We start from the raw sequence: 18,737 nt of genomic DNA, 5'->3' as shown, positions 1-18,737 counted from the left end.
TCAAATACTGAGGGACATTGTACGCCCCTGGGGGTAGCCCTATTCATTAACATTAGCAGCAGATTCCAGTACAGAAAATACACGACATATACGGATTGCATATACGCTTTGTGTAAAAAAGGCCAATCTCGTAGTATATAACAGGGCAGTGTCAGGTTACAGTAGAACAGGGGAGCCGATAAGGTTAGGTGAGAAGCAGGATGACCAGGGACGTTCTTTGAAACTAATGTCAATATGCACAACATGCTGAAGTAAGGGCATCTCAGGGTTCTGGGCTTACAAGTCCATTTTAGAGATGAAAAGAAGTTGAATGTGTATCATGAATGTTCATTCAAAAAAAAAAATTGTCGAAAAGAATAGGCACTGCTGAGATTCGAACTCAGGATCTCCTGTTTACTAGACAGGCGCTTTAACCAACTAAGCCACAGCGCCTCTGGCAGTGTCCATATAATACTGCATTCCCCATCTAAAACACTCATTATCATCATAACTACACTTGATATCCAAAATGGTCACTGCCCAGGCTATTTCTAAGATTACTGCATCCTGCTGGTTCCTGCTTCTTGGTCCCAACTCAAAAATTGCCTGGAGATTCCTGTTCAGCCAATCACCAACTGAGTTCGGTCACTGCTTCAGCCAATGATTCAGCAAAAAATGGCCACGGGGAGAGAAAGGTGCTCATAGGGTGAGTATGTCAAATAAACAGTGTTGTCCAAACAAAGGTGGGTTAAATTAAACTCACCTGTTAAGGTTGCACCAATATTTGGAGCAACCACAATGAAGGCCAACTGGAAAAAGTAACTGGTTGGTGCTGCCGATTTAGTCTGAAATCTCCTTAGGCGGGGGCCAGACCGCCAACCGGGTGAACAATACAGGGAGTGCAGAATTATTAGGCAAGTTGTATTTTTGAGGATTAATTTTATTATTGAACAACAACCATGTTCTCAATGAACCCAAAAAACTCATTAATATCAAAGCTGAATATTTTTGGAAGTAGTTTTAAGTTTGTTTTTAGTTTTAGCTATTTTAGGGGGATATCTGTGTGTGCAGGTGACTATTACTGTGCATGATTATTAGGCAACTTAACAAAAAACAAATATATACCCATTTCAATTATTTATTTTTACCAGTGAAACCAATATAACATCTCAACATTCACAAATATACATTTCTGACATTCAAAAAAAACAAAAACAAATCAGTGACCAATATAGCCACCTTTCTTTGCAAGGACACTCAAAAGCCTGCCATCCATGGATTCTGTCAGTGTTTTGATCTGTTCACCATCAACATTGCGTGCAGCAGCAACCACAGCCTCCCAGACACTGTTCAGAGAGGTGTACTGTTTTCCCTCCTTGTAAATCTCACATTTGATGATGGACCACAGGTTCTCAATGGGGTTCAGATCAGGTGAACAAGGAAGCCATGTCATTAGATTTTCTTCTTTTATACCCTTTCTTGCCAGCCACGCTGTGGAGTACTTGGACGCGTGTGATGGAGCATTGTCCTGCATGAAAATTATGTTTTTCTTGAAGGATGCAGACTTCTTCCTGTACCACTGCTTGAAGAAGGTGTCTTCCAGAAACTGGCAGTAGGACTGGGAGTTGAGCTTGACTCCACCCTCAACCCGAAAAGGCCCCACAAGCTCATCTTTGATGATACCAGCCCAAACCAGTACTCCACCTCCACCTTGCTGGCGTCTGAGTCGGACTGGAGCTCTCTGCCCTTTACCAATCCAGCCACGGGCCCATCCATCTGGCCCATCAAGACTCACTCTCATTTCATCAGTCCATAAAACCTTAGAAAAATCTGTCTTGACGTTTCAGCTTGTGTGTCTTGTTCAGTGGTGGTCGTCTTTCAGCCTTTCTTACCTTGGCCATGTCTCTGAGTATTGCACACCTTGTGCTTTTGGGCACTCCAGTGATGTTGCAGCTCTGAAATATGGCCAAACTGGTGGCAAGTGGCATCTTGGCAGCTGCACGCTTGACTTTTCTCAGTTCATGGGCAGTTATTTTGCGCCTTGGTTTTTCCACACGCTTCTTGCGACCCTGTTGACTATTTTGAATGAAACGCTTGATTGTTCGATGATCACGCTTCAGAAGCTTTGCAATTTTAAGAGTGCTGCATCCCTCTGCAAGATATCTCACTATTTTTGACTTTTCTGAGCCTGTCAAGTCCTTCTTTTGACCCATTTTGCCAAAGGAAAGGAAGTTGCCTAATAATTATGCACACCTAATATAGGGTGTTGATGTCATTAGACCACACCCCTTCTCATTACAGAGATGCACATCACCTAATATGCTTAATTGGTAGTAGGCTTTCGAGCCTATACAGCTTGGTGTAAGACAACATGCATAAAGAGGATGATGTGGTCAAAATACTCATTTGCCTAATAATTCTGCACGCAGTGTAGTTCTGAGGCTCCACTGGACCATGTAAGTCAAGTCGGCGTGACTTCCATAGTCCAGTGGAGCTTCAGTACTATCAGCCAATGATTGTGAGGGTAGGGTGAAGTAGAGAACAGAAAGAAAGGGATGTACATACTATAGTGAATGACCACATGGCAATATGCTAACACATCACAGTAGAACATGAGCATAAAATACAGGAAACATATAGTATATCATATGAATGTACATGAAGATGCAATCTTAAACTAGACAATCTTACATACCAGTGATGCCACGTTAGACTGGGTGAGGAGAATGGTAATGGATGCTGTATGTCTTTCACTGATCTTGGAAAAGAGGGTGGCCGCTATGGGCTGAGCTGATGATGTCTGCAAGGTCAGAGGGAGCGGTTACGGTGGCTGGCATAAGACCGCTCTAATATTAAATGCTAACTAACTAGAAAGTATTAGCATAAACAACCACTAGTTGCAGCTAAAACAGCATGAATACTAGCACACATAGTAGATGTCTAAAGGCATGACATTGGGTCTAGTGGTCTTGTTGTTTCCCACCTTGGTAGGTGATGCCACATTGGTAGAATAACCATTACTCAGGCACTTAGCTATAAAAGAAGGAAAGCCAAGTGAAGAAACAGCAGTAGCAGCTCTGCCCTATGGAGAAGACTCACCTGGAATAAGTCATTTGATTGCACAACATGTTTTGGGGTCATGCTGTTTCATCTTAAAGGGGTTAGCCCAACCCTGAAATGCTCACGCCGACCATACACAGAAGATAAACATCAGCTGGTATGCCGCCAATCCATCCTATGTGGGACCCTTCATGATCAACGTGAGAGACAAACTGGCAGATGATCTCCTGACTTCAGCCAATCATGCCAGACCCATGTAAACTCCTCCAACCACATACACAACTTTCTGACAGATTACAGAATATGACACCAGCCAGTGACATAAGTAGAAATGACTGGGCCCCACAGCAAATTTTTGAATAGGCCCCCCTCCCCCAGCAACTCTTTAAGTGCACATAATCGAATTATACCAGAATAGAATCAGAACTATAGGTAACTAAAGAAATTGTTACGGCAAATAATGTCTCTTCTTATGATAGTTGTCACCCCGGTACTTCCTGAAGTACCCTCAAACTATTTATCTTTCCCTCCATCTCACCTGCTCCTCATATTTGTTCCTTATCCTGAAGGCTACAGACAGAGCCACATCATGCCCTCATTTATTCCCACCTTGAATAATAATCAGCTGAACTGGATAGACAAAGGGCTTCTTTCCAGCCTTACAAACTGTTATTGTTATTATGACCAACTTTGGAGTTGCGTTAGCCACAACATTTGCCAAAGGTTCCATGGTGTAATGGTTACCACTCTGGACTCTGAATCCTGCGATCTGAGTTCAAATCTTGGTGGGACCTACATTTTTGAAATTCTTCTTTATTAATTTCTTTAAATTGCTTGTTTTTATAGTACAATACAATTCAACGTGATTGCATTTTACAGATATAGATAAATGTTTCCCTGGCTATAATCCCACAATCTTCCCCATGCATCAGAGTGGTGCTTCAGACCTCCGTGTTGGCTCCGGTTAAGACCTTGAGTAAGGATACGTTGGTTGTTGTTGGTAGGTCTGTTATAATCACCACTTTTATACTTACGGATAGCATTTTCAATCAAGGATCAATAAAGCATCTGTTTTTATGGAGATAAGTGCCGGAATGATGTTATGCACACTTACCTTTCTACCCGGTTATGAGCTTTCGTATTTCACAATGAGGAAAAAAAATTATTTTTTTTTACTAAGTTCACCAAAACTTTTCATTTAATCAGCTCACTGAATACAGCCTTGAAAACTGAAATCGCAAAATCAAGCCAGGAGACTCAAACACCCTCAGGAGCCCATCTACCAGACATATATCAGGTTGATGCCTGTCCTGACTGGGCAATTTTAAAGGGGTTATCTGGTAAATTATATAAATTACCTATCCTCAAGATCAGCAGGGATCCCGGGTTTCCCCGCTGCAGCCTCTTCCTAGGCCAAGTGATGTCACCATACATCGTTCACCTGGCCTAGTTGAAGCTCAGCCCCATTGAAGAGAATGGGGCTGAGTTGCAATACCAAGTACAGCCGCTATACAATGTACGGCGCTGTGCATGGTGAGCTAATGGGGGTCCGTCGCTCTCACCAGAGCTCCGGTGAGTGTGGCGGTTCCCTGAAACCGCCGATCGGCGGCGGTGATAAGACAAGTAGCCCTGCCAATGTAATAATGATAACCTATCCTGAGGATAGGTTATCACTATCATTTCCTGGATAACTCATGGAATTCTTGTGTTTGAAGAGCTCATGTACACGAATGTATTCTTTTTGCGTGTCCATTCCATGTTTTTGCTGCCCGTATGCGGATGCATTCACTCAATGGCCGTTCCGCAAACAAATAGAACCTTTATACTGGCAGGAGACGCCAGTATATAGAAGAAGGTAATATCTGTAGAGGGCTGTCAAAGGTGAAGTCAGGCTTGAAAGTAGTAGTATGGATTGTAATGTTTTATAGAACTATTCTAAAGCTCCTGTAAGTAGGCGCATACACTATGACAAGCTCTGGAGGTGGGTCAACAAGTATGAGCACCAAGGGTTCCATGGTGTAATGGTTAGCACTCTGGACTCTGAATCCAGCGATCCGAGTTCAAATCTCGGTGGGACCTAACCCTTTAATTTTTTTTTTTATTACTTTCTTTACATTGCTTGTTTTCTACAGTACAATGTTATTCAATGTGATTGCATTTCAACCCAGTTATGAGCATTTGTATTTCACAATGAGAAAAATGACTAGCTTCACTATAACTTCGCATTCAACCGGCTCATTGAATACACCTTGAAATAGCAACTCTAGAATCAAGGCAGGAGACTCGTATGCCATCAGGAGCTCTTCTACCTACCTGGTTGATATCTACCAATGCCACATGCCTTGTAAAATGATAAAAATTACTATGCATAACATGAACAGGATTTGAATCTGCGGCAAGAGACATTGTTCAGACATATTGATAGTGTAACCACTTGGCCATCATCGGTAGGGTAGTCAGTGTCCTTAAAGGGGTTGTCTGGGTTTAAAGCTGAACCCGGACATACCCTTATTTTCACCCAGGTAGGCCCCCTGATGTTAGCATTGGAGCATCTCATGCTCCTTAAAGGGCTCTTTTCATATCCTGTGGATGGGAGCTTACTAGTAGTTTTAGCTATTCCTGAATTAGAAGATCAGAGTGTCGCTCCTATGAAGATTACAGCCCTTGTCTGTCCTGACACAGGGGATTCCAGTGCAGCTCCTGTGATACTTGGCACTAATTGTTCCGCAGTGCATCATGCTTTTCAGAAGTTTCTTGGAAGAGATTGGAACCCTGCAGTTCGGCCGGTGAATATATCCTCTGATCTCCGAGAACTCTGTGATGCCCTGTCTGCTGGCTATCGACATGGAACAGTATATAATATTGTTGAGAGAAACGTAGAAGTTCCTGCCAGCGGAGAGAGAGTTCTGAGAGTAGCCTCCAGCATTTCTCCCGACTTGCTTGAAGGGGGGAGTTATGTCCTTATGGAAACCCCTGAAGAAATGATTAACCAGAATGGCTGGATGGTGATCCTGAAGGGAAAGGACTGGAGGAATAAAGTGGAGTTATCCACGTGTGTCAGTGAGGAATTGTCCACCGCACCCGATCGTAATTGGACCATACTAGAATGCGCTGCTACCCTGTGCTTGGAGTAAATCCATACGCTGAAGTGTGCAGGATTCAAATCAGAGATGCAATCCCTAATCTCAATCTTGATTTGAGTGATCCACATTTACCAGAGGCGTGGAATCAGCGATTGACACAGAAGTTGTCAGAATTATCAGAAGTATTCTCCATTGATGATGCAGATGTAGGTTGTGCTAAGAGTGCTCAACACACTTTCCGATTGACTGATTCTACTCCCTTCTGGGAGAGTTGCTCCAAAGGATGTTGATGAGTTAAGACAAACTCTATAGCAAATGAAAGATCAAGGGATCATCGTGGATAGTAAAAGTCCCTATGCCTCATCTATTGTGGTCTTAAGGAAAAAAATCTGGAATAATTCGCCTATGTGTGGATTCTGAACCGAAGAACCCTACCTGATCAGGACTACTTATACGGAGCTACATTTGAAGTAAGAGCAGATAACAATCCACTGACCTATGTCTTGACAACCGCTAAACTTGATGCTACAGGACATCGCTGGTTGGCAGCTTTATCCAACTACCAATTCACACTCAAGTATAAACCAGGGCCTAAGAACATTGGGGCAGATACTCTATCAAAACGGCCGGGCTTACCTAGTCCAGAAGCAGTGGATGAATGGGAAGAAGTACCAAGTCTGGGAGTAGGACCTTTGTGTGCCATGACTGCTGTAGTTGAAGACCAAGTAGCTTTGTCTGAAACTCGACTTATTGACTCTTTTGGAGGAGGTCCCGAAGCTGTAGCAGACATGTTTGCATACCCTGCCGCTTTAGGGTCCTTTGAGAGTTGCTCTATATCTTCAAAGTGAATGATCTGGAGTCAAAAGACTGATGCTTTAATTAGACCTCTTTATCAAGCAGTGAGTTCTCAAGATAGAGAAATGTTAAAGGCATCTCTACCATCTGAGTGCAGTCAATTTCTATGAGACTGGGAGAAGTTTGAATTAGACAAGGGCCTACTTTATCGTGTGGTGTTGTATAATGATTACCCTGGAAGGCTCCAGTTAGTTATCCCAAGTTGCTTTTAGAAAATGATTTTCCGAAGTCTGCATGATTATCATGATCATTTGGGACCTGAGAAGACTTATGGCCTAATATAGGCATGGCCAACCTGCGGCTTTCCAGCTATTGTAAAACTCCAACTCCAACTCCAACTCCAACTCCAACTCCAACTCCAACTCCAACTCCAACTCCAACTCCAACTCCAACTCCAACTCCAACTCCAACTCCAACTCCAACTCCAACTCCAACTCCAACTCCAACTCCAACTCCAACTCCAACTCCAACTCCAACCATGCCCTTCTATAGGCAAAGGTTCCATGGTGTAATGGTTAGCACTCTGGACTCTGAATCCAGCGATCCGAGTTCAAATCTCGGTGGGACCTACATTTTGAAATTCTTCTTTATTACTTTCTTAACATTGCTTGTTTTTATAGTACAATACTATTCAACGTGATTACATTTTACAGATATAGATAAATGTTTCCCTGGCTATAATCCCATAATCTTCCCCATACATCAGAGTGGTGCTTCAGACCTCCGTGTTGGCTCCGGTTAAGACCGTGAGTAAGGATAGGTTGGTTGTTGTTGGTAGGTCTGTTATAATCACCACTTTTATACTTACGGATGGCATTTTCAATCACGGATCAATAAAGCATCTGTTTTTATGGAGATAAGTGCCGGAATGATGTTATGCACACTTACCTTTCTACCCGGTTATGAGCTTTCGTATTTCACAATGAGGAAAAAAAAAGTTTTTTTTACTAAGTTCACCATAACTTTTCATTTAATCAGCTCACTGAATACAGCCTTGAAAACTGAAATCACAAAATCAAGCCAGGAGACTCAAACACCCTCAGGAGCCCATCTACCAGACATATATCAGGTTGATGCCTGTCCTGACTGGGCAATTTTAAAGGGGTTATCTGGTAAATTATATAAATTACCTATCCTCAAGATCAGCAGGGATCCCGGGTTTCCCCGCTGCAGCCTCTTCCTAGGCCAAGTGATGTCACCATACATCGTTCATCTGGCCTAGTTGCAGCTCAGCCCCATTGAAGTGAATGGGGCTGAGCTGCAATACCAAGTACAGCCGCTATACAATGTACGGCGCTGTGCCTGGTGAGCTGATGGGGGTCCGTCGCTCTCACCAGAGCTCCGGTGAGTGTGGCGGTTTCTGAAACAGCCGATCGGCGGGGGTGATAGCCTTGCCAATGTAATAATGTATCATTTCCTGGATAACTCATGGAATTCTTGTGTTTGAAGAGCTCATGTACACGAACGTATTCTTTTTGCGTGTCCATTCCATGTTTTTGCTGCCCGTATGCGGATCCATTCACTCAATGGCCGTTCCGCAAACAAATAGAATATTTCATTTTATTGTCCGCAAGGAGAGGACTGTTCTGTTAAGGTCCAGCCGTTCAGTTCCACAAAATGCGGAATATACACGGCCGGTATCCGTGTTCTGCAGACGGCAAAACATGCAATGGTTGTGTACATGAGCCCTAATACTGAAAAAAACAACTTTGAAAAAAATTATTTTCTTTGCACATCATATTCATTTATGATTTGTATTTTTAATTGATACCATTTTGGAGTCTGTATGACTATTTAATCACTTTTTAATTAATTTCACTTTTTATTCAATTCAAAAAAAGAAAAGTAGACATATTAGGTATCGCCGCGTTCGTATTGAACAGCTCTATAAAAATATCACATGAACACCGTCAAAAATATAACTAAAAACTGTGCTAAAAAAGCAATCTTTTTGTCACCTTACATCACTAAAAGTGCAACACTAAGCGATCAAAAAGGCGTACGCCCCCCAAAATAGTAACAATCTAACCGTCACCTTATCCCGTAGTTTTCAAAATGGGGGCATTTTTTGAGAGTTTCTACTCTAGGGGTACATCAGGGGTCTTCAATTGTTACATGGCAGCTTATCCCGCAAAAAATTAGCCCCTACCTAAGACAATTGCCTAAAAAATAAAAAAAAACTATAGCTCTCAGACTATGGAGACACTAAAACGTGATTTTATTTGTTTAAAATATAGGCATCGCCGCATCCGTAACAACCTGCTCTATAAAAATACCACATGACCTAACCCCTCAGGTAAACACTGTAAAAAAAAAAAAAAACTGTGTCAAAAGCCATTTTGTCACATTACATCACAAAAAGTGTAATAGCAAGTGATCAAAAAGACATATGCACCTCAAAATAGTGCCAATCAAACCGTAATCTCATCCCACAAAAAATGATACCCTACCTAAGACAGTCACCCAAAAAATAAAAACAAAATATGGCTTTCAGAATATGGAGACACTAAAACATGATTTTTTGATTCAAAAATGCTGTTATTGTGTAAAACGTAATTAAATAAATAAAAAGTATACATATTAGGTATTGCCGCATCCATAAGAACCTGCTGTATAAAAATATCACATGACCTAACCCCTTAGGTAGACACTGTAATAAAAAATAAAAAAAAGTCAAAAAAGCCATTTTGGTCACCTCACATCACAAAAAGTGTAATACCAAGCGATCAAAAAGTCTTATATACCCCAAAATAGTATCAATCAAACTGTCATCTCATATTGAAAAAAATTTATATGGAGACACAAAACAAATCATTTGGTATTGTCGCGTTCATTACAACCTGCTCTATAAAAATACCAGATGATCTAACCTGTTAGATGAACACTGTAAATAAAAAAAATTAAAATGGTGCCAAAACAGCTATTTTTTGTTACCTTGCCTCACAAAAAGTGTAATATAGTGCAACCAAAATCATATGTACCCTAAAATTGTACCAACAAAAATGCCACCTTATCCCGTAGTTTCCAAAATGGGGGCATTTTTTGGGAGTTTCTACTCTAGGGGTGCATCAGGGGGTCTTCAAATGTTACATGGCAACTTAAAATTATTCCAGTGAAATCTGCCTTCCAAAAACCATATCTTATGTCTCCAGAAGTCTAAGGCCAGTAGCATGTGTAATCTTTATAACTAGGAGGAATAGATAAGCAGGGCTTTGAGTATCTACAACTTTAAAATCAGCTAGTGAGGCTGGAGTGTATAAGAATAGATTGCCACCTGCTCCTCTTTATCTCCCAGCCGGTAGTTCTGCTCTGTGTTACTTACACTCACCTAAAGAATTATTAGGAACACCTGTTCTATTTCTCATTAATGCAATTATCTAGTCAACCAATCACATGGCAGTTGCTTCAATGCATTTAGGGGTGTGGTTCTGGTCAAGACAATCTCCTGAACTCCAAACTGAATGTCAGAATGGGAAAGAAAGGTGATTTAAGCAATTTTGAGCGTGGCATGGTTGTTGGTGCCAGACGGGCCGGTCTGAGTATTTCACAATCTGCTCAGTTACTGGGATTTTCATGCACAACTATTTCTAGGGTTTACAAAGAATGGTGTGAAAAGGGAAAAACATCCAGTATGCGGCAGTCCTGTGGGCAAAAATGCCTTGTGGATGCTAGAGGTCAGAGGAGAATGGGCCGACTGATTCAAGCTGATAGAAGAGCAACGTTGACTGAAATAACCACTGGTTACAACCGAGGTATGCAGCAAAGCATTTGTGAAGCCACAACACGCACAACCTTGAGGCGGATGGGCTACAACAGCAGAAGACCCCACCGGGTACCACTCATCTCCACTACAAATAGGAAAAAGAGGCTACAATTTGCACGAGCTCAACAAAATTGGACTGTTGAAGACTGGAAAAATGTTGCCTGGTCTGATGAGTCTCGATTTCTGTTGAGACATTCAAATGGTAGATTCCGAATTTGGCGTAAACAGAATGAGAACATGTATCCATCCTCTGATGGCTACTTCCAGCAGGATAATGCACCATGTCACAAAGCTCGAATCATTTCAAATTGGTTTCTTGAACTTGACAATGAGTTCACTGTACTAAAATGGCCCCCACAGTCACCAGATCTCAGCCCAATAGAGCATCTTTGGGATGTGGTGGAACGGGAGCTTCGTGCCCTGGATGTGCATCCCTCAAATCTCCATCAACTGCAAGATGCTATCCTATCAATATGGGCCAACATTTCTAAAGAATGCTATCAGCACCTTGTTGAATCAATGCCACGTAGAATTAAGGCAGTTCTGAAGGCAAAAGGGGGTCCAACACCGTATTAGTATAGTGTTCCTAAAGATTCTTTAGGTGAGTGTATATATTCACAGAATCTAGCTAGTAATTGTAGTTAGGGATCAGTATATAGTTCAGGGTAATTATAGGTTAGGCTTCAGATGGCCAACTAGATAGTTAGAGGCCCGGTTGCACTGGTAGATAAGTTGGCAGGTTAAGGACTCAGTGTTAGGGTAGTCAGGCCTGCATCTACTACTGTTGCTGTCCTGTTTGCAGCTTGGAAGAAATCCTTTCATCATCGTCATCGTCTTCTTCTGATCGGCTGTCTGTCATCTGAAAGAGTTCTGGATCTACAGTCATCCACAGGGGCCCCTGCACCTGGATCATCTCTTCTGTTGTCTGGAGGTATCGTGCACAGGACTCTTTCTATATATATACAGGGCTTTTTTTCTGGCGGAACGCACCAGAACGGCGTTCCGCCACCTTTTGACATCGCAGCCTGCCATGCTCCAGCATGGCAGGCTGCGATGTATCAGCGGGGAGGGACTGGGAGGAGGAGCTGGGGGCCGGTGCGTTCACTGTGCTCCGGCCCCCAGCTCCAGTACAGTTATAGAATGTGTAAAATTAATAATGATTCTATTCATGAGGCCCCCTCTGTAGTAGAACATTCAATATATCCATCCTACTCACAGGGCTGTTATCGTAATCCAGGCCGGCCGGGCAGACGAGCGGCAGCGTGACTGACTGACGTCACGTGCCTGCCCGGCCTACTTTATGAATGAAGCAGGCGGCGCAGGCACGTGACGTCAGTCAGTGACGCCGGCCTGGATTACGATAACAGCCCTGTGAGTAGGATGGATATATTGAATGTTCTACTACAGAGGGGGCCTCATGAATAGAATCATTATTAATTTTACACATTTTATAACTGTACTGGAGCGGCAATGGGGGGGTCTGTGGATGGCAGTGTTATGGGGGGGGGGTCTGTGGATGGCACTGTTAAGGGGGGGGTCTGTGGATGGCACTGTTATGGGGTGGGGGTCTGTGGATGGCACTGTTATGGGGTGGGGGGTCTGTGGATGGCACTGTTATGGGGTGGGGGGGCTGTGGATGGCACTGTTAAGGGGGGGTCTGTGGATGGCACTGTTATGGGGTGGGGGGTGTCTGTGGATGGCACTGTTATGGGGTGGGGGGGTGTCTTTGGATGGCACTGTTATGGGGTGGGGGGGTGTCTGTGGATGGCACTGTTAAGGGGTGGGGGGGTCTGTGGATGGCACTGTTATGGGGTGGGGGGTCTGTGGATGGCACTGTTGTGGGGGGGGGTCTGTGGATAGCACTGTTAAGGGGGGTCTGTGGATGGCACTGTTAAAGGGGGTCTGTGGATGGCACTGTTATGGGGTGGGGGGGGGTCTGTGGATGGCACTGTTATGGGGTGGGGGGGCTGTGGATGGCACTGTTATGGGGTGGGGGGGTCTGTGGATGGCACTGTTATGGGGTGGGGGGGGGTCTGTGGATGGCACTGTTATGGGGTGGGGGGGTCTGTGGATAGCACTGTTAAGGGGGGGTCTGTGGATGGCACTGTTAAGGGGGGGTCTGTGGATGGCACTGTTATGGGGTGGGGGGGGTCTGTGGATGGCACTGTTATGGGATGGGGGGGTGTCTGTGGATGGCACTGTTATGGGGTGGGTGGGTCTGTGGATAGCACTTTAAAGGGGGGGGGTCTGTGGATGGCACTGTTATGGGGTGGGGGGGTCTGTGGATGGCACTGTTATAGGATGGGGGGTCTGTGGATGGCACTGTTGTAGGATGGGGGATCTGCGTATGCCATCCCCAGATCCCCCATTAACAGTGCCATCCCCAGATCCCCTATTAACAGTGCCATCCCCATCTGGGGGGTTTCTTTGCTGGGCTGGACTTTTATAGCCCCCCCAAATTTTACTTGCATCCCTGTTCTCGGTTTTAGGGGGCGGTCCTAGGGGTGGGGAGGGGCGTGGCCAGGGGAGGGGGGCTGAGTTCCACCACCTTTTCTCTGAGAAAAAAAGCCCTGTATATATATATATATATATATATATATATATACACCCTGGTATATAACTGGTTATTTCAATATTTGCTGCGCTCTCCATATACTGCATGTATGTTTTATTATCATTCTTACCCTTACTATTATAACCTTATGTGGTATCTATATGTATTCTTCAGACTGTGAGATTAGCACAGTAATCCTTGTTAAGGCTACTAACTATACTCCATATGTAAGTCCCAGGAAGAGATCCTCCCTGTAATACAGAGGCTCTGACCTGGGTGGAGGCACTGATATACTTTACTTATGTTCCCACTCTTCCATTCAACAAAGGCTCTAGGTCCCATTATACACACAGGTCAGCGCCCGAGTCTGTTGTGGGAGGGACATTACTCACACCACCCCAAATAGGGCTACATTTTGAGGCAGTGCTGAGATTAAGAAGTCATTGATATGGAGAAGCGATATGGCTCAGAGGGGCACCTCCCATTAGCTGCTACATGGGATTACTCACCTCCTGTTCCCCCACTGGTTCAGGTAAAGGAAGACCCCAGTCATCCATTTCCCCCCCCCCCCCCCCATCCCAGTATGGCTAGTGCTGGAAGCCCACCTAGTGACAGTGCAATTAACACTTTAGCCAAGCTGACTGAAATGTTAGCTCAGGGCCTGCAGGCCACTCACTACAAGAAACTAAAGGTATTCTCTGGCATGAGACAGGGAGCATGTGTGCGGGCGCACGCAGGTGACGCACGCTCCTCCCTCCCGAATGGTGAGCTCCCAGCCCAGGTGAGATGCCGCCCCAGCTGACGATCTTCTGATTAGCTGACTTCCACATGCGAACCTTGCTGTGAATCTCGCCGAGAGCCCTGGCCGTGAACCGCTGCTTCTGCGACTCACCTGATCGCTCTTTCTCCCGGTGAAATGGAGAACGTCTGAAGCCCTTGAAGCCCTGCCGAACCCCTGCCCTGATGGAGAGCGTGACCGGAGCGCAGATGGAGAAGGGCAGCGTTAAGTGGCGATTCGCTAAACAGGTTTGAGAGTCGACTGCTTCTTCGCCTCTGGCTCCTTTGGGTCCCCTCTTAGGAGAACGGAGGAAGGTGGATGAGCGGTTCTCACTGCAGTGTCGGAGTGGAATCGGGCGGCTGGTTGGGTCCTTGAACTGAGGTGAGGCAAGCAGTCTCAAGGGAGAACAATTGAGGGGAGTTGAGACCGACGGATCGGCTCTAAGGTTCCAGCTGGGAAAACCAGCTGGCGGCCCCCCTTTTGCCCTGAAATATACATTTGGGGGCTACCTCTGTTCTGTCCAGCCTGAGGGAGGGGGCTGATCCCATAAGCGATTTGGTTTAAGGAGGGCAATAAAGAAGGTGGAGAAAGGGCAGAATAACCCAAAACTGTTTCTGGGATGAGGGTATGCCTATGCCAACTTCTCTGCATTAAATCAGACGGGACGGTTGCCAGGCAAGGTGAATGCTGGCATTCTTGCTGAAATTCAGGCGTGCGGAGGAAATGACGCATGCACTAATTCCCTCTCTTGCAGCCCAATGTGCCTTTAGTGGATGACAATATGTTTTCTTGAACCCCACCTTTTTTTTTTTGTCTCTTCTTCCCCCTCCTGGGGTGGCCTTCCCCGCTAGTACTGGAACTTTAAGAAGACTGGAAGATCTGGAATAGAGATGGCCTTGCGGTTCGCCCGGCGGTTGTTTCGCCGAACATGCGAACATATGGAGAAATTTGCGCCCGCCATATTCTTTTACATTGTGAAGAACTTTGACCCATGACACATCCATCAGGTGGTACAGGACAGCCAATTGAGACGTTTCAGCACATGGACATACCCCCAACCCTATAACAGAACCCGATCTGGCCGCCATTTTACATTCAGTCTTTTGCCAGTGTAGGGAGAGGTTGCTGTGTGGAGCAAGGACAGGCTGTTAGGGACACCAAACGCTAGCTAATAGGGCCACAAAAGTCCTTTTAAGGACTAGTATAGGTGTGCTATCTATATGTGTGATACACAGAGGGGTGCGATATACTTATAATATACTTTTATAATGAGTCAAAATCACATAGATCTATATAGTGATCACCTGGAAGTCAGGGGCCTAGGGGCTAGGGCCTTACTAGGGCCATTTTTATATAGGGTAAGGTTCCGGATGGGGTCGCTCTTATCAGGGCGGGTGGTCTGTGGTTAGGCTATCAGGGCCAGAATAGCCCCCCCTGTAGGGCAATATCAGGGACAGTTATTTGCCCACCCTGTCCTTCAATACCACATCATCATCTAGCCCAGGGATGGATGTTTTTTGCTTTCCCTCCCGGTTTCATGAATGTGCACTGGAACCCCCCGGATTGTGGTAGGACATATGGTTTCTGATTTGGTGCCGCCGAGCACTTGTTATTGCCGACCACATCTATGCTTTTTGCTTAACTTTAATAATTTTATTTATTTTCATTTTGAGGGATATCTTTTCCATTCACACGTCCGCAAAATGGGTCTGCATCCGTTCCGCAATTTTGCGGAACGGGTGCAGACCCATTCATTTTCAATGGGGCCGGAATGTGCTGTCCGCATCGGCATTTGCGGATCCACATCTGCATTTTTGCGGATCTGCACTTCCACATCTGTGCTTTCGTTTCTGCAAAAAAATAGAACATGTCCTATTCTTGTCCGCAATTGCAGACAAGATTAGGCATTTTCTATTATAGTGCCGGCGATGTGCGGTCCACAAATTGCGGAATGCACATTGCAGGTGTCCGTGTTTTGCAGATCCGCAAAACACTTACGGACGTGTGAATGGACCCTCATAGTTACATTATTAAAGGTCACGTTTTATCTTTATGTACAGTACAGACCAAAAGTTTGGACACACCTTCTCATTCAAGGAGTTTTCTTTATTTTCATGACTATGAAGGCATCAAAACTATGAATTAACACATGTGGAATTATATACATAACAAACAAGTGTGAAACAACTGAAAATATGTCATATTCTAGGTTCTTCAAAGTAGCCACCTTTTGCTTTGATTACTGCTTTGCACACTCTTGGCATTCTCTTGATGAGCTTCAAGAGGTAGTCCCCTGAAATGGTCTTCCAACAGTCTTGAAGGAGTTCCCAGAGATGCTTAGCACTTGTTGGCCCTTTTGCCTTCACTCTCCCTTAGCAGTGTCATTATACAGCTGGGACTTGTAGTCCTACACATACAACATGCTGCAGAGTCTCCCAGCAGGCGGACATGTCACTCAGGGCAGCTCTTGTATTCACTCCCTTTGCAGAGCAGGGGGAGGGGCAGAGGTTGTTTTTATTGCATGTAAACAAAGGGCCAGAAAAGAACCAGGGAAATGAGGAAATATATATATTTTTCTTGCATAAAACTTGCTTAGCTCAGTTATATCTCAGATTTTCAGTGCTATATATTTTTTTTTCATAACTCGGACAACCCCTTTAACTATTCTAAGACCTCTATTCATTCCGAGCCCTCACCCCCTCCCGTGCTGTCCTCTTCCCACCTCTCCTATTAGCACCCCACCCCTCCCTTTCACCCACAACATTTATAACCTTCAACATTTTGGTACAATATGTCTATTATATCTGTGTGCAGTGTCAACATACTTAGATACATGATGTCTTTGTTACTCCTGCCACTTGTCCATCCTGGCAACATTGTACCACCTGTTCAATTTTCTGTTCTACTTAAAAAAAAATCAATAAAAAAATAATTGAAAAGAAAAGAAAGGACCTTTGATTACCTCATAGCCACGTGACCAGTAATATTGCTAGGTTACTGGTCACATGGTGATGATGTCATCTGTGCTGAGGAAGGGAAAGACAGTGTAGAGAGTGATATACGAATATATTTATTAGAAAAACTTTTCAGAGACCCAAAAGTCCTTTTAAGGACTATTGTTGTGTCTGGCAGCAGTAATATATATTTTTATTGCAACCTGCGCTAAATAGCGTGCAATAGTTAGGCCGCTGCAAACAGCGACATTATCTGCGCCACATCTCCTGTGTAAAGAGTGCGCATCCCAAAAATATCTGTGACATCCAGGGTCCTTTTTCTGTTGACGGTGTCTGCTGCGGACAGTGACATTACTAGCGCCACATCTCCAGTGTAACGTGTGCGCAGAAAAAATGTATCTGTGACATACAGTGTACTTTTTTATTAGACGGTGTCCGCTTTTGACAGTGACATTACCAGCGCCACATTTGCAGTGTAACGTGCGCACTGAAAAAAATTCTCTGTGACATACAGTGTACTTTTTCTGTAGACGGTGTCCGCTTCTGACAGTGACATTACCGGCGCCACATCTGCAGTGTAACGTGTGCACTGAAAAAATGTATCTGACATAAAGTGTACTTTTTCAATAGACGGTGTCTGTCAGGCCTTCAGCAGTTGTTATTGTTACTTTATTCACAGTTAATATGCTTTATAATTCATAATTCTCTGTTCATTGTGTAACTGCACCATCTAGTGGCTGTTTACATACACTGCAGCTCTTCACACTAGAAGTTTGACCCACTTCAGCTTCCATAACTTGTAGCCTATGTGAACTCTAGTGACAGCATCAGCCCTGCACATAGCAGCCATTTCCCTCATGCACTGCCACCATTACAGAGGTATCCGCACGGTCTGGTAGTGTCCTGATCCATCCTCTATATCTAAGCTTACGGTAGCATCGCTGGTATGTTTCACATGGTTTGCATCTGTATGCATATTGTATTATGTGTATTGTCATATGTCAGACTACATTAGTAAGTCCACCACTACCTTTCAAAACACAGAGACGCCATTTTCCCAACAACAGGGATCAGGCCTTTAACCAGCTCAGGACTGCCGTACGCAGGATTGCGTCCTGGCGGCGGCCCTGTTATTCTGGGTGGACGCATATACGCGTCCTCTCGCGAGAGGCGAGATTTCCTGTGAACGCGCGCACACAGGCGCGCGCGTTCACAGGATCGGAAGGTAAGCGAGTGGATCTACAGCCTGCCAGCGGCGATCGTTCGCTGGCAGGCTGTAGATGCGATTTTTTTAACCCCTAAAAGGTATATTAGACGCTGTTTTGATAACAGCATCTAATATACTTGCTACCTGGTCCTCTGGTGGTCCCTTTTGCTTGGATCGACCACCAGAGGACACAGGCAGCTCTGTAATAAGTAGTACCAAACACCACTACACTACACCCCCCTTGACACTTATTAACCCCTTATTAACCCCTGATCACCCCATATTAGACTCCCTGATCAACCCCCTGTCATTGATCACCCCCCTGTAAGGCTCCATTCAGACGTCCGTATGTGTTTTGCGGATCCGATCCATTGATCCGCGGATCCGCAAAACATATACGGACGTCTGAATGGAGGCTTACAGGGGGGTGATCAATGACATATAGCCCATATAGACTCCCTGATCACCCCCCTGTCATTGATCACCCCCCGGTAAGGCTGTCTC

General features: G+C 44.6%; 1 protein-coding gene and 3 non-coding genes across 4 annotated transcripts in view; 2 read left to right on the top strand and 2 right to left on the bottom strand.

Annotated features, from left to right (window-relative positions):
* LOC120988746 (transcription factor HES-2-like) overlaps nt 1-5,445 on the bottom strand; it is a 100,923-nt gene extending 95,478 nt beyond the window's left edge. The window contains exon 1 of the mRNA XM_040416405.1: nt 5,353-5,445. Coding sequence (XP_040272339.1) covers nt 5,353-5,445 — 93 coding nt within the window. The remainder of the gene's footprint in view (nt 1-5,352) is intronic.
* Nucleotides 359-432, bottom strand: TRNAT-AGU. Its single transcript has one exon. It is a non-coding gene; the product is annotated as a tRNA-Thr (tRNA).
* Nucleotides 5,047-5,118, top strand: TRNAQ-CUG. The gene has a single exon. It is a non-coding gene; the product is annotated as a tRNA-Gln (tRNA).
* A 2,029-nt stretch (nt 5,446-7,474) lies between the features above and the next one.
* TRNAQ-CUG lies at nt 7,475-7,546 on the top strand. The gene has a single exon. It is a non-coding gene; the product is annotated as a tRNA-Gln (tRNA).
* The last annotated feature ends 11,191 nt before the right edge of the window (nt 7,547-18,737 follow it).

This window comes from Bufo bufo, chromosome 1 (assembly GCF_905171765.1).
Source record: "Bufo bufo chromosome 1, aBufBuf1.1, whole genome shotgun sequence".
NCBI lineage: Eukaryota > Metazoa > Chordata > Amphibia > Anura > Bufonidae > Bufo > Bufo bufo.
This window is presented reverse-complemented; position numbering and strand designations above follow the sequence as displayed.